This window comes from Bos javanicus, chromosome 5, assembly GCF_032452875.1.
Source record: "Bos javanicus breed banteng chromosome 5, ARS-OSU_banteng_1.0, whole genome shotgun sequence".
Classification (NCBI taxonomy): Eukaryota; Metazoa; Chordata; class Mammalia; order Artiodactyla; family Bovidae; genus Bos; species Bos javanicus.
The window spans coordinates 27604838-27617807 of record NC_083872.1 but is presented as its reverse complement, the minus strand read 5'-3'; the positions used below and the strand labels follow the sequence as shown (position 1 = coordinate 27617807).

Below are 12970 nucleotides of genomic sequence, written 5' to 3'. Positions count from 1 at the left end.
ATCAAGTCGGTGATGCCCTCCAACCATCCTCTGTCTCACCCTCTGTTGTCCCCTTACAAAGGAGGAAAGTGAGGCCCAAAGAGGCTAAGTAATTTGCCCAAGGTCAGCTAGTAAGTGACAGTCAGGATTTAAACCTATTGTGAAGCCCAAGACCTCTCCACTGAACACATGCTGCCTGCCCCCACAGAGCTGGCAGGGGGCACAGTAGCATTAGGGGAGGGGCTGAGCAACAGACAGCTGCTGGGAGCTGGGTCCTGCTGGGAGCTACTTACATAGTCCCTCCAACTTCCTCCAGGAGGAGAGTAAGAACCAAAGCCTACGGTGGTGATGGTACTGAACTAATGTGCTTTTAGCAAGATTGAGATATTGTGAGCATGTGGTTGTTGCTGCCTAACCATCACTGAGTTAATCAGCTGACAGTTTCTGCTCTCTGGGCAGGACAGACAAGCCCCAGACAGCTAGTTGCAATTTCCATTTATTGAGATACATCACAGCACAGACAGGGGAGGGGGACGTAGGTAGATTCAGGGAGGGGGTGGTCTGGTGGGAGATGGGAGACCACTTCTGACTTTATACTCCCTCAGCCTGACCTGAGCCCAGAGCAGATGAGCAGAAGAGGTGAGAGAAGCCAAGATGGCCTGGGGAAATCCAACCTCCTCTCTGTGGTCAAAATATCATCCCCGAATCATCCAAACACATCCCGCAAACTGGTGGCCTTAACCACCCCTCCCATCCTGTTGCAGAACCAAGGAGGAAACCTGGGTAGATTTGAACCCTTCCCAAAATGCAGATCCCATGAGCAGTCTGGCATGCCTGTACCCTGGGTCAGTGGTCCTGGGGCTATTCCTGCTCCTGAGGATGGGGAGTGGGGAGAGAAGTGCAGGGGCCCCAGCTTGCAAGACAGCAGCTAATACCTCCGGCTGGACGTCTTGACCGTGGTGGTCTTCTGCAGGATGGAGGTGCCCCCAGAGACAGGCCCTCTCTTGACAGTGCTGTAGCCTGCGTTTGTGCTGAATCTGCCCTTGCTGGCCCCCCCACCCCCACCCAGGGAGATGCCACCCCCGAACCCAGCCGCGCCGCCTCCGCACACAGTGGTGGAGTTGCCCGTCACCGCTGCAAGAGAAAGGGTCTGGGTGAGGCAGGGCAGCTGTGTCAGGAGAAGATCCAGGGCTTCCCGACATCAGTGAGTGATGGGAATGAACTCAGACAGTGGTGCCCTGGGAAACCAGGCTCAGGGGGCTCATTCTCTGGGACCCCTGAACCTGTCTCCAGGGCTCAAGGACAGATTGAACGGACTAAGAAAAGGACTGGGCCCGGCCCCAGGGCGGCAAAATACTCACAAATGCTGACAGCACTGGGACATTCTCCAGACATCCTGGGGGAAACAGACAGGCCAGGTGAAGGATCAGTGGTCCCAGGAGCCCAAGTAAAAACCCTCTCTCTCCCTCTCATTGTCTTTACAATAAATCAACTCAGTGGGCCTTGAGACTCTCAGGAGCGGGGGCCACGTGACAAAACTAAGGAACCAAAACTTGGCCCAGGGCTGCCCTGGGCCAGGCACCCTTCCACCAGCTCCTAAAGCCAGTGTAGCAGAGAAAGCAGAGATTCAGTAGGCCAGGCAGCTCCATCCTCCTTCTGCCCTCTCCTCCCTCCACACTTGGGCCATAAGCAGCAGCCCCTGCTCCTATGGGATGGGAAACAAAACCCACTCCACAACAGAGCTGCCCGTTTTCTGGCTAAGGTGACTTTCTCTGCATCTCATGTCTTCCACAAGAACAGAGATGATGAATTCTTTTTTTTCTAAGCTTCTGCCAGGGTCAGAATCTGGTGTTGGAAAAGAAAACCCTGTCCCCTGTTGGCCTGCCAGACACCGTCAGGATTACTGACAGTAGTGCCAGCCAAGGAGACACACAGTGAGGCCCTGAACAGAAGCAGGAGAGTCTCAGGTGATGAGTTACGAGCCCAGTTCCACGGTTGCTCCCTCACCCTCCTCCCCTTGACACAAGAACCAACTACATGGGATCTCCCACAGGGCAGGGCCGGGAGCCCTCAGAATCAGGACAGGGAAGGTGGGGGGCACCCACCTGCTCTCCTCACTCTCCAGCAGCTTGCGGTAGGTGGCGATCTCCACATCCAGGGCCAGCTTGACGTTCATGAGCGCCTGGTAGTCACGCAGCAGCCGGGCCAGGTCCTCCTTGGCCTGATTCAGGGCAGCATCCAGGTCCCCAAGTTTCTTCTGAGCATCTTTTAATGCCAGCTCCCCACGCTGTTCTGCATCTGCGATGGCAGTCTGCAGCTGCTGGCACTGCCCAGGGCGTGAGAGGTATTGGACACACCCTCCAGGGTCATTACATCCATCTCTCTGCCCTTAAACTAGACATCACCATCCCCAGCTCCTCTGACTGCCGCCCCAACAAACTGAGAATGAAGGAAAAGAGAAATATTCCTCTGAGAGAGGAGGTGATACTATACAAACAAGACCCTATAGCCCCACTGGGAAAGTTCTTACTGAAGTCTAATCTTAAGACCCTCCTGGGGGCTTTCCTGGTGGTTCAGTGGTTAAGAGTCTGCCTTGCAATGCAGAGGACATGGATTTGATCCCCGGTCTAGGAAAATCACATGTGCTGAGCAACAACTAAGCCCATGTGCCACAACTACCGAGTCCAAGCACTCCAGAACCCATGGTCCACGACAAGAGAAGCCACGGCAATGAGAAGCCTGTGCACCGCAATGAAGAGTAGTCCCTGCTCACTACAACTAGAGAAAGCCCGAACGCAGCAACAAAGACCCACCACAGTCAAAACACAAAAGAAAGAAAGAAATCCTTAAAAAAAAAACAAAAACCTTCCTGCTGCAACTCACCCCAGCACAAAAGAGATAAAATAAATCATACAAGCTCACCATTAACCAAATGCTTCACTATGCTCTTAGGAGGAGCCCATGCCTTAAATGGAGTCAGCAACTGTGACCTGGACTCTTGAATGCTCAGACTCCTGCTCTGACCTACTGGAGATGGGATCAATCTTCTTCGAGGGGGCTACTCTACCACTAATATGCTGTGTGATCTTGGGCAAGTCCCTGTCCCTCTCTGAGCCTCAGTTTCCTCTCCTGTAAGAGGAGCTCCTTGATCTTATTGGTCCAGCATTTAAGCATATCCCATCCATGGGGAGAAGAACAGGCCTTACCCCTGAGCACACCTCTGCCAACACTCAGGCCCCCCACCAGAGGTTCACCTGCTTCTTGACTGCATCTGCCTCCCCCTGCAGCCTCTGCACAGTGCGGGTGAGCTCAGCGATCTCATTCTTGGTGTCCCTCAGGTTGTCCCCATGCTTCCCAGCGGTCACCTGCAGTTCCTCATACTGGAGACCAAAGAAACGGCAGTGAGCTGTCAAATCGTTCCAGGCCCACCTGGGTAACTGCTGGCCCCTGGACCCACCCTCACGGCTGGATGAGTAGGCTGGATGTGTCTGGCCCCAGCCTCCGAGGAGCCCAGGGGCCCAGGCCTCTCACCAAGGGGGAAGGTCCGGGTGCAGGCCCAACCCACACCCCTGAGCCAGCCATTCTCTCACCTTGGTCTGGTACCAGGACTCAGCCTCAGCCCTGCTCCTCTGGGCAATCTGCTCATATTGGGCCTTCACCTCAGCGATGATGCTGTCCAGGTCGAGGTTGCGGTTGTTGTCCATGGAGAGGATGACACTGGTGTCAGACACATGAGTCTGCACTTGGCTCAGCTCCTGCAGAAAGAGATGTAGCTCTCTCCAGCACCAGGCCAGAGGAGCAGGGGGTAGGGGAGTGATTTTGGCATCAGGAGGCTGTGCTCCCGCCCCTCCAGGATCCACCCTAAAAGGAATCTATGGTTGCCAGCAGAGCTTCAGTCTTTCCAGCTGGAAACGGGGGTCCTAGTTGAATAGACCTCTTTATTGGTATGGATTTTCAGGCTTCCAAGAGCCTAAAGAAGGAAGGAGTACACTCTAGCTGTTGCCAGGCCCTGAGCCAGCAGGCTCACCTTTAATCCTCAGAACCCCTGGGAGGCAGGCAGGGCCACAGCTGGCCCACAGAAGGTTGTGCTGTGCTGTGCTAAGTCTCTTCAGTCGTGTCCAACTCTTTGCGACCCCATGGACTATAGCCCACCATGCCTCTCTGTCCATGGGATTCTCCAGGCAAGAATACTGGAGTGGGTTTCCATTTCCTCCTCCAGGGTATCTTCCCAACCCAGGGATCAAACCCACATCCCCTGCGTGTCTGCATTAGCAGTGGGTTCTTTACCACTAGCACCACCTGGAAGCCCATATATATATACATATATGTGTGTGTATAATCAAATCACTTCGCTGTATAACTGAAACCAACACAATATTGTAAATCAACTATATTTCAATTTAAAAAATAAGAAAGAAAGGACTACCAAAGCCAAAACTGGTATCTGTATAGACACAGATTTAGATGTTCAAATTAGACTGGCTTTTAAAAGGTGGAATGGGTTGGAGGTGGGTGCCAGGCAGAAAGACACAAGCTTTGAAGACAGACAAAGCTAAGTTTGAATGCCAGTCTGACATTCACCAGCCATGGTACTGAGGTCCCCACTAAGCCTTACAAGGCCTCAGTCTCTTCTTCTGTAAAATGGCCATGATAATACCTTCAAAATGTAGTTGATCTGAGGATTCAGATTCATACATGACCCATGGTGGGTGCTCAGTAAAATGCATTATTTGCCCAGCCTTCTCCAAAGTTCAGTCCATATGCCCATGAATCATGTGCCACAGGTAAAATCATTGTCACAATCGTGCATTGCCAGCATCATCTTGCAGCATCACTCATCACGCTCCCCGGCTCTGGGTCCCTCTACAGCCCCATGCCAGAGTATGGTCCTGAGGAAAATTAACTTGGAATTTTTCAGACAAGAGGCAAACACTATCTACCAAACACCACCAAAAGTGGATAAGGATGTTCTTGCTAGGACTAGAGGATAAAAAGGGCAGGCTTTCCAAAGAAAGAGCTAATGCAAGTGGAGAGGGAAGAACTCTGTGGAGTTAAGGTGTGAGCTTTTTATCTATGCATGGGGAAAGGAGCCAGAGAGATGAAGTGATGGCATTGAAGCAAGGGCTGGATCCCACAAGGACCCCCCAGGCCAGAGGGAAGCCACAAGGTAACTTTCCTGCCCTGTATGACATGCCAGGGATTGGTGGTTGGCCTTCTGAATTTCCTTAAGATCTGGCTTGACCAAAACCAGACCATAAAATCGATTACCGAGTGCTGTGTTAGCCATCGCAGCTGGTATGCAAGCAAGGGAACGACTGCTCTGGTCTTCACTCTTACCTCCCAAGGAGGCACCGGAAGTGACCCTGGCTTGGTCACTTGGTCAGCTCACCTTCCTTGTTCACCTCCTCACCTCATTCTCCCACATACTTGATGCCTGGTTCACCTGCTGCTCCCCAAACACAAGCAGATTCTACTTGCCCCTTCTTTAGAAGTCCCACCCTTCCTTCAAAATCCAAAATGCTTTCTCCTCTGAAACTCTCCCAGCCCTCCCAGGGAGAGTCAGCCGCAGCCTGTCCCATGCACCTCACCTGTCCCAACATGGCTCTCAACATATCATGCGGAAACCTGCAAAGGCAAACTGTCCTTCCATGGTTCTGCAGAAGGTACTTAACAATATGCAGCAAATGGACAGGAAACAGCAAAGGAAAGGAAAGCTTTTTGAGACACTAGAAAAGCCAATTCCTTCCCACTGAGAGAAAAGGGCCTGGGCCCCCTTGACCTGTTCTAAAAGAGAGACCATCCTAAGAGAAGAGAATGAGTAAATCCCAGATGGTGAATGACCATCAGTGATCCCAGTAAAGAAAAAGCTAGGGAGACACCTAAGAAATCAGCAGTATGACATAGAACACTCCCCCACAAGCTCATCCTGAAGGACACACAGAGATGTTTGAAGGACAGCAGCACAGCCAAGGATGAACATGCAGAGTTCATCCTTGGGGAAATGCAAAGGTCAGTGGATAGCAGCCTTTAGATAAGCTCTAGGCAAGAAGAACAAGAAGGCACATTGGGCTAACCCTACAGACAACCCAGGCAAAGCCAACAACTCTACTCCTACATCGTTTGCTCTTTCCTATCAAGGGAAACAGTCATCAAACTGAAAAGGACAGGATGCTTGGGAGGAAATGGAAGCCAAGACAGATACTGAGAGTGAGAAAGGCCTTGGCCTTGTTGACAACATCAGTGGTCCAGGCCAGAGGAGCAAATACTAGGACCTCATGGCCATGGCTAAGGAAACAAATACCCCCGGAGATCCGTGAGAAATATGGACAGTAGAAGAGATTCCAGAACCTGAGACATGGAAACGTCCTCATTTTCAAAGGGGAGAGATTTAGACTTTTCCAAGTTAAACTTGACATAAATCTCCCATGAGCCTCTAGAATGAACTCTAAACTGTGTGTGAAAGGCATGGACCCAACAAGACAGCCCTAAGGAAAAATCAAGCCACACAGATTCTCCTTTATGCCTGCATTACCAAACTAATAAGGATGCCATGAATGCTGTTTGACCAAGACTCTTTTGCTTTTTTTTTTTTTTTTGGAAGACATCTTTTTTCCTTCTCTTTGGAAATGCTTTTACCTTAGTCTCCAAAGCCCCTTTGTTTCCTGGAATCCCTCCTAAATTCTGTGATTTATCTGCTACACACACCTCACCTCCTGCTCTAACTTGAAATTTCAATCCACACTCTCTACCCGTCTCAAATCCTCCATCCTTTGCTCTGTTATAAACTGGGCAATAAGGAAAACAGTATAACAGTCCAAGGATGAAGTTTTAGTTCTACAACTCCCTCCAGCTAGCTATGAGAGCATGGGCAACTTACTCAGAGCCTCAGGGTCCAAGACTATAAAATGGAGACAATAACAGTACCTATATTATGGAGTTGTTGAGGGGATTATATAAAAAACTTAGCCCAGTTCCTGGCCCATCATAAGCACGTAAGACATGGATGCTAGTATTGATTAAGGGTCCAGGTGCTATATTCTATCAATGAGGTTGCACTACTGAATTCTGATCAGACTTCCAGGAGAAATCCCCAAAACTGTATGTGAATCTAAGTATCCCTGTCCATTGGCTATCTCACCTCTTCATAGAGATGCCTCAGGAAGTCTATCTCCCCCATCAGGTGGTCCACCATGCCATGCAGATCCATTCGGCCCACATATGCAGCATCTACATCCTGGGGGAGAGAGAGAGAAGGGCAGTGGGCTCAGCCCCCAGGACTCTTGCCCCTCTCCAAGTCAGCCCAGCACCCTGGCAGATAAAGACCACCTGCCCCCACTCCCTGCCACCCTGCTCACCTTCTTGAGGACCACAAACTCGTTCTCTGCGGCAGTGCGCTTGTTGATTTCATCCTCATACCTGTTACACAAGGAAGACTCAGCCCAGTTCACCTTTTAAGACACTGAACCTAGTTGGCTTTAAGGAGTCCCTAATAGGGATTTTGGATGGCCAAAAGCACCTTTGGGGAGAAGTTCTGTATTGCAGCCAACCAATGGAGAAACTGGGATACAGTCTTTAAATAATCCACCCACCCTCTTTGAGAAAGTGAACACAGTATTTGTGCAATAATATGGCAACAGAGAGCAGCCATGTCTTTGAATCAGAGCCCTTGGGAGGCTTTATGGGAACAGGCGAAGATGTGTCAACAGTGGTTAACCTTTGCATTCACTTTCTACAACAGGATGTCATTGAAAATGCCAACTTCTGTCCAGCTGCTTTTGCTGAGACTTTTAAGATCTTAAAATTGCCAGTGTCAAGCAGTGGGGAAAGTTATAAAAGTTTATACCTTAAACTCATAAATATACAGCTCAACCAATCATAATATGTGAATTTGCATAGTACATTACTTGCATCTTGATTCAAATAAACTGTATTTTTTAAATTTATGACACTTATGGAACAAGGGCAAATTTAATCATTGATTAGATAGTTGATGATACTGAGGATTACTGTTTTAAAAGATTTAGGTGTTCTTATGGCACTGTGTTTGTATATTATTAAGTGAAGTTACACAAATGAACTCTATGAATACATCCAGTAAAAATGCTTGTGAGTGAAATGACTTGATGAATGAGATTTGCTTCAAGACAATAAGGGAAGAGGGGAAGGAAGTGAGTAGGGGTAAAAACAAAACAAGATTGGCTGTGAATTGGTAATTATAAAAGCTGGGTAATGAGACCATAAAGGTTCATTAAACTTTTCTCCCTATCTTATAATAATTTTTAAAATTATTACACACTGTGACAACCCTCCAGGAGGCCATGGGTCCAGAGCCTGAGCCCCCATGGAAACAGCTCTGTCTGAGCACCCACCCAACTGGGTCCTAGGACCCAGGAACGTGGTGTCCCTCTCTTGGGAGATTCCCCATGCTGCCCCTCCCCATCCACATATGGCCACAGCTGGTCCAGCCCTCCTCACTTGGTCTTGAAGTCCTCAGCAAGATCCTGCACATTCCTCAACTCCGAGTCCAGCCTCCCCCGCTCGCTCTGGAGGTTGTCCAGCTTCCCCCGCAGGTTGTTGATGAAGTGCTCGAAGAGGGGCTCCAGATTGTTCCTGGTGACGCCCGATTTCTGACCCTGCTCCTGCAGCAGTGCCCACTTGGTCTCCAGCACCTTGTTCTGCTGCTCCAGGAACCGCACCTGAGCCAGAACAAGAAGGGTGGGCTGGGGCCTCCCCCAGCCCCAGGAGGGACCAGGACCAGGCTCATCGTCACCATCCGTCCTGACCAGGACACAGCACAGGGCAGTGCAGGGTCTATGCCTTGCTTTGGGGAGGAGTTCCTGAGGGAAACATCTTTGCTGAAAAAGACAGTTCGATCCAATGACAAGGATTCTTAAAAGGTCCAGTTCGGTCATTTACTGGTTGGTGACAGTCAAGTCACTTCTCCCTGGATCTCCTCTTCTCATTATCCTGGGTAAATCAGACTAAATCAATGTTTCTGAACCCTAATTCTGCATTAAGATCAAAAAATTCAAATGCAGATACATCTATAGTTTAAGTGTGTATATATATGTACATATACAAATATACCTACAAAGAGGGAAAAAGAAAGCAAAAGTGACAAAATGCCAAAAACTGGTAAATCTGAGTGAAAAGAAATATAGGAATATATTGTACTATTATTGAGTCTTTTCTGAAAACTTGACATGTTTTGAGTTTTTAAAATACGGATGTCCAGCCCTATCTCTATAGACTTAGAAGGGTGCTCATGGTGTGAGTTTAATGGGCCCCCAGGGGGAGTCTCTGCCCAACCAGGCTTCTAAGACACCAGACACGGACAAACTGTCAGGCCCCCAGGTCCCAGGCCGTGATTCTGAGAGCCTGAGAGGGGTTTGCTTCTTTGACCTCTGGGACAGTCCCACAGAAGAACCAAAAGTCCATCGGGGAGACGGTGAGGGGTTGAGCAAAACAGCTTGCCTCATCCTTTGCCATCCGGTCTCTCCGGATCCCACCTCCACAGCACCCCAGGCCCATGGTTCCATGGCCCCAAGGCACCATGCAGGTGTACCTGCCAGGAGCAGTGACCTCTTAAAGCCATGAACTTGAGTCCCGGGCCCACCACTGCCTCCAGGTGATCCTGGGCAAATCACTTCGTCTCTCCAGACCTCGATTTTCTCTTTTTAAAAATAGACTCACTGTCACCTGGACTGACTTCTCATGAAACACTGTGGGTATCATATGGGAAAGAGGGCATCAGGCTCCTTTGGAAACCCACAGATCACTGAACCAGGGTATGGTCATCCACCAGGATTCTTCTCATCATGGTCCTACTGGCTGGGGGCCTTGGGGTAGTGGTAGACAGCGCAGCAAAGTGGACCTGGAAACGCTTGCCTCATTGGCCTGGGGGCCAGAGAAGGAGTCAGAACACCCCTGATCTGAGGCAGATCAAACTGCATATCCCTGAGTCATGGTGACCTGTGACCACAGAACTCATGTCCACCCCACACTGAGCTTCTTGGCTGGAACAGGAAGAAGAATTGGAGAAGCCAAAAGGAGACTTCCTCTAGAACTCCCACCGCTGCACTGTGTCCTGATAACATTTTTGTCCTTAGAACTCCTCCAAAACCAACAGAACAGGCAACACATGGGGTTCTTGGGGACTTGACACTCAAGCCAGTTTTCCCAGTTAAAAAATGACAGGAAGCAGGAAGGGCCACCCCACTAAGAGGAATAACAAGGACAATCCACTATTTAATCGTACTATAAGGCTGCTGTGTAACCCCGTTAATGATGACTGCAACACCATCAAGCTGGGCTGGGCCAAAAGGCCTCGTGAGAGCAACTCAAGAGTCATCATCACTTGCAAAGAAAGACCATCCAGCCACTCGGGTCCAAGCATCCCAGAAGGGCTTCAAAAGTCACTCCATCCATCCCCGCCCCAGTACACATGGGTTGCAACAGCCTCCGCCCACCCTCTCTCAGGGTGCACTCCCTGACCCCTTCCTGCCTCCTTCCACCTGGGCCCACCTTGTCGATGAAGGAGGCGAACTTGTTATTAAGGGTCTTGATCTGCTCCCGCTCCTCCGTGCGCACCCGCTGGATCTCCGGGTCGATCTCCACGTGGAGGGGGGTCAACAGGCTTTGGTTGACGGTGACCTGCTGGATGCCGCCAGGAGGACAGACGGGCCCCAGCATCGGCCTGCAAGCCCCCAGGCCCATGTAGGCCCCACCGCCAAGGCCGAAGCCTCCCAGCACCCGCCCCGCTGAGGGCCCTCCAGCCATGCTGACCGAGATGCTCTTGCTGCCCCCCAAGTTATAGAGGCTCCGGCTCCCAAAGCCACCCATGCTGGGGCCACAGCGGGGCCCCCCGCCTCTGCCACTGTTCCGGGACACAGTCACCGAGCTGAAGCTGGTGCGGGCCTGGGAACCACCCCTGCCACTGGCTGAGCTGGAGCTGAAGGCCCCTTTGGTGGAGTATGTCTGCCGAGACACGGAGGATCTCATCGCTGCAGCAGGGCCAGAGCAGACAGGAGAGCTGGGAGGGAGCACAGTGAGCTGCTGGGCCACTGATGGGCTTTTTATCTTTTCCCAACTGGGCTGGCTCCTGGATTCCACAGACACTCCTGCCCCATCGCCCCAGGAAGAGAGGGAGGGGCCCTGAGGACCGGGGGTGTTCCTTTCCCACTGCGGGAGGGAGGGGCTGCTCCGAGTTATCACCTGAGCTCCAGAGCTGGGGCTGAGCCGACTGTCTGGGGCCGGATGCCACCTCCTCCTCCCCCGCTGGGGTGCTCCTGACTTGGAACAGGATGATACGGGCTCCCAGGGCCACCCCCACCCAGTGGCAGACTGGTCTCCTCCCACCCAGCCCTGGTAGCCGCTCTGAGTCAGTGGGGCTCTGTTCTGGGGTTGGTCCCAGGCCCTTGTGGTAAGCAAAGGCCCCAGGGCCCAGGCTGTGCGGGTGGTAGGGGCGGAAGCATTGGGCAATGGGCTGTGGAGAGGGTGCCCAGGCCTGCTCCAGTCCCGCTGCCACAGCCCACAGCCTCAGCGCCTTCTGGCAGGTCCAAGCTGGGGACACAGGTGCCAGTCTGGGTTGGGGGTAGCCAGTTCTTTTGTTGTACGCTGGCAGACTGTCTGCCCGGTAGAGAGCCTATGCTGGGCAGAGGGGACACAGGACAGAGATGGTCCCTGCCTGACTCAGAGGCCTGGGCACTTAATAATGAGGAAGAAGGGCCAAAGCCAGGAGATGAAGGAGGCAAAGACTAGGGGTTTCAACAGCCACCTGAGTCCCCCTTGGCAGCATTCCCCCAGAAGGGCCCAGCCATTTGGGAAGGAGCTGGAAGTGGGTGGACACACCCCACTCTGGCTGGACATAGTACAGATTCAAAAAGCGTCAGAAGTTCCCTGGTTGCCCTTAGTTTAGACTCCATGCTTCTACTACAGGGGAAACAGGTTCAATCCCTGGTCAGGGAACTAAAATCCTACATGCTGCAAGATACAGCTGAAAAAAAATAAGATGTCTCCAACAAAAGCCCCAAGAAGCCTATAGATACCCCCAACATCCCATCTTCCCAGCCACAGAGCCCAGGATCTCGATCCAGAAGGCCGGAGGGCTCCTCAAATCACTTCACAGAGTCTCGTCCGTGCCTACCACCTCGGGCTGCTGGGACCAAACACATCCCTGAGGAAGGACCTGGAGGCGTAATGTTAGCCAGGTGTTAGGACAGGGGAGTGGTGAGGATGTGCCACTGATTGCCCACCTCAACCCTCAGCAAGGAAGTGGTCCCAGAAGGAGACTTGCCCGAAGAAAGGAGCAGGGACAGCTCTTGCTGGGGTCCCCACACAGCTGCCAGGGCCAGGGTTGGGGTGGGAGAGGACAAGGGACCACCCCTACTGTCCCAGGAAACAGGCAGAGAGCAGATGCTCTGGGCCCAGAGGATGCTGTGGGATGGTTTCTAGGCAGCTGGGAGGCTGTAGTGGCTCCCAGTTGCCTGAAGGAGTTGAATCCAGCCTCCCAGGGCTTCTCTGGTGGCTCAGATGGTAAAGAATCTGCCTGCAATGCAGAAGACCCGTGTTCAACCCTGGGTCAGGAAGATCCCCTGGAGAAGGGAATGGCTACCCACTCCAGTATTCTTGTCTGGTGAATTCCATGGACAGAGGAGCCTGGCAGGTTCCATGGGGTTGCAAAGAGTCAGACACGACAGGGCAATTCACACTTTCACTTTCCCACACCATTGAGGGTGAAGATACTCCCAGAACTAGCCCCTCAGTGGCCAGGAAGGGGTTTTTCCTCCCTGCTTGGAGTCAGGACACCAGGCATTTGGGGGAGCTGAGCTGAGAGGTGAACCCCCACTGAGGTTCACCTCCAATGTGTCCTTAGACAACATTCAACTTCTCTGGGCCCCCCTGCCTCTGCTTATGACCAGGGCCCGCCAGGAAAGTCTTCTCAAAAGCGCTGGCCCTCCATCCCAAGACTGAACCATCACTCCCTGCTGAG

General features: G+C 51.8%; 1 protein-coding gene across 1 annotated transcript; it reads right to left on the bottom strand.

The window, feature by feature from the left end:
* Positions 1 to 459: 459 nt before the first annotated feature.
* KRT79 (keratin 79) lies at positions 460 to 11294 on the bottom strand. Its single transcript, XM_061415977.1, has 10 exons — positions 11194 to 11294; positions 10504 to 11011; positions 8455 to 8675; positions 7335 to 7395; positions 7118 to 7213; positions 3570 to 3734; positions 3234 to 3359; positions 2085 to 2305; positions 1341 to 1375; positions 460 to 1113 (listed from the first exon to the last, which is right to left on the bottom strand). Exons 2-10 carry the CDS (start codon positions 10978 to 10980, stop codon positions 908 to 910), a joined length of 1608 nt encoding a protein of 535 aa, XP_061271961.1. The 5' UTR covers positions 10981 to 11011; positions 11194 to 11294; the 3' UTR covers positions 460 to 907.
* Between the last annotated feature and the right edge of the window lie 1676 nt (positions 11295 to 12970).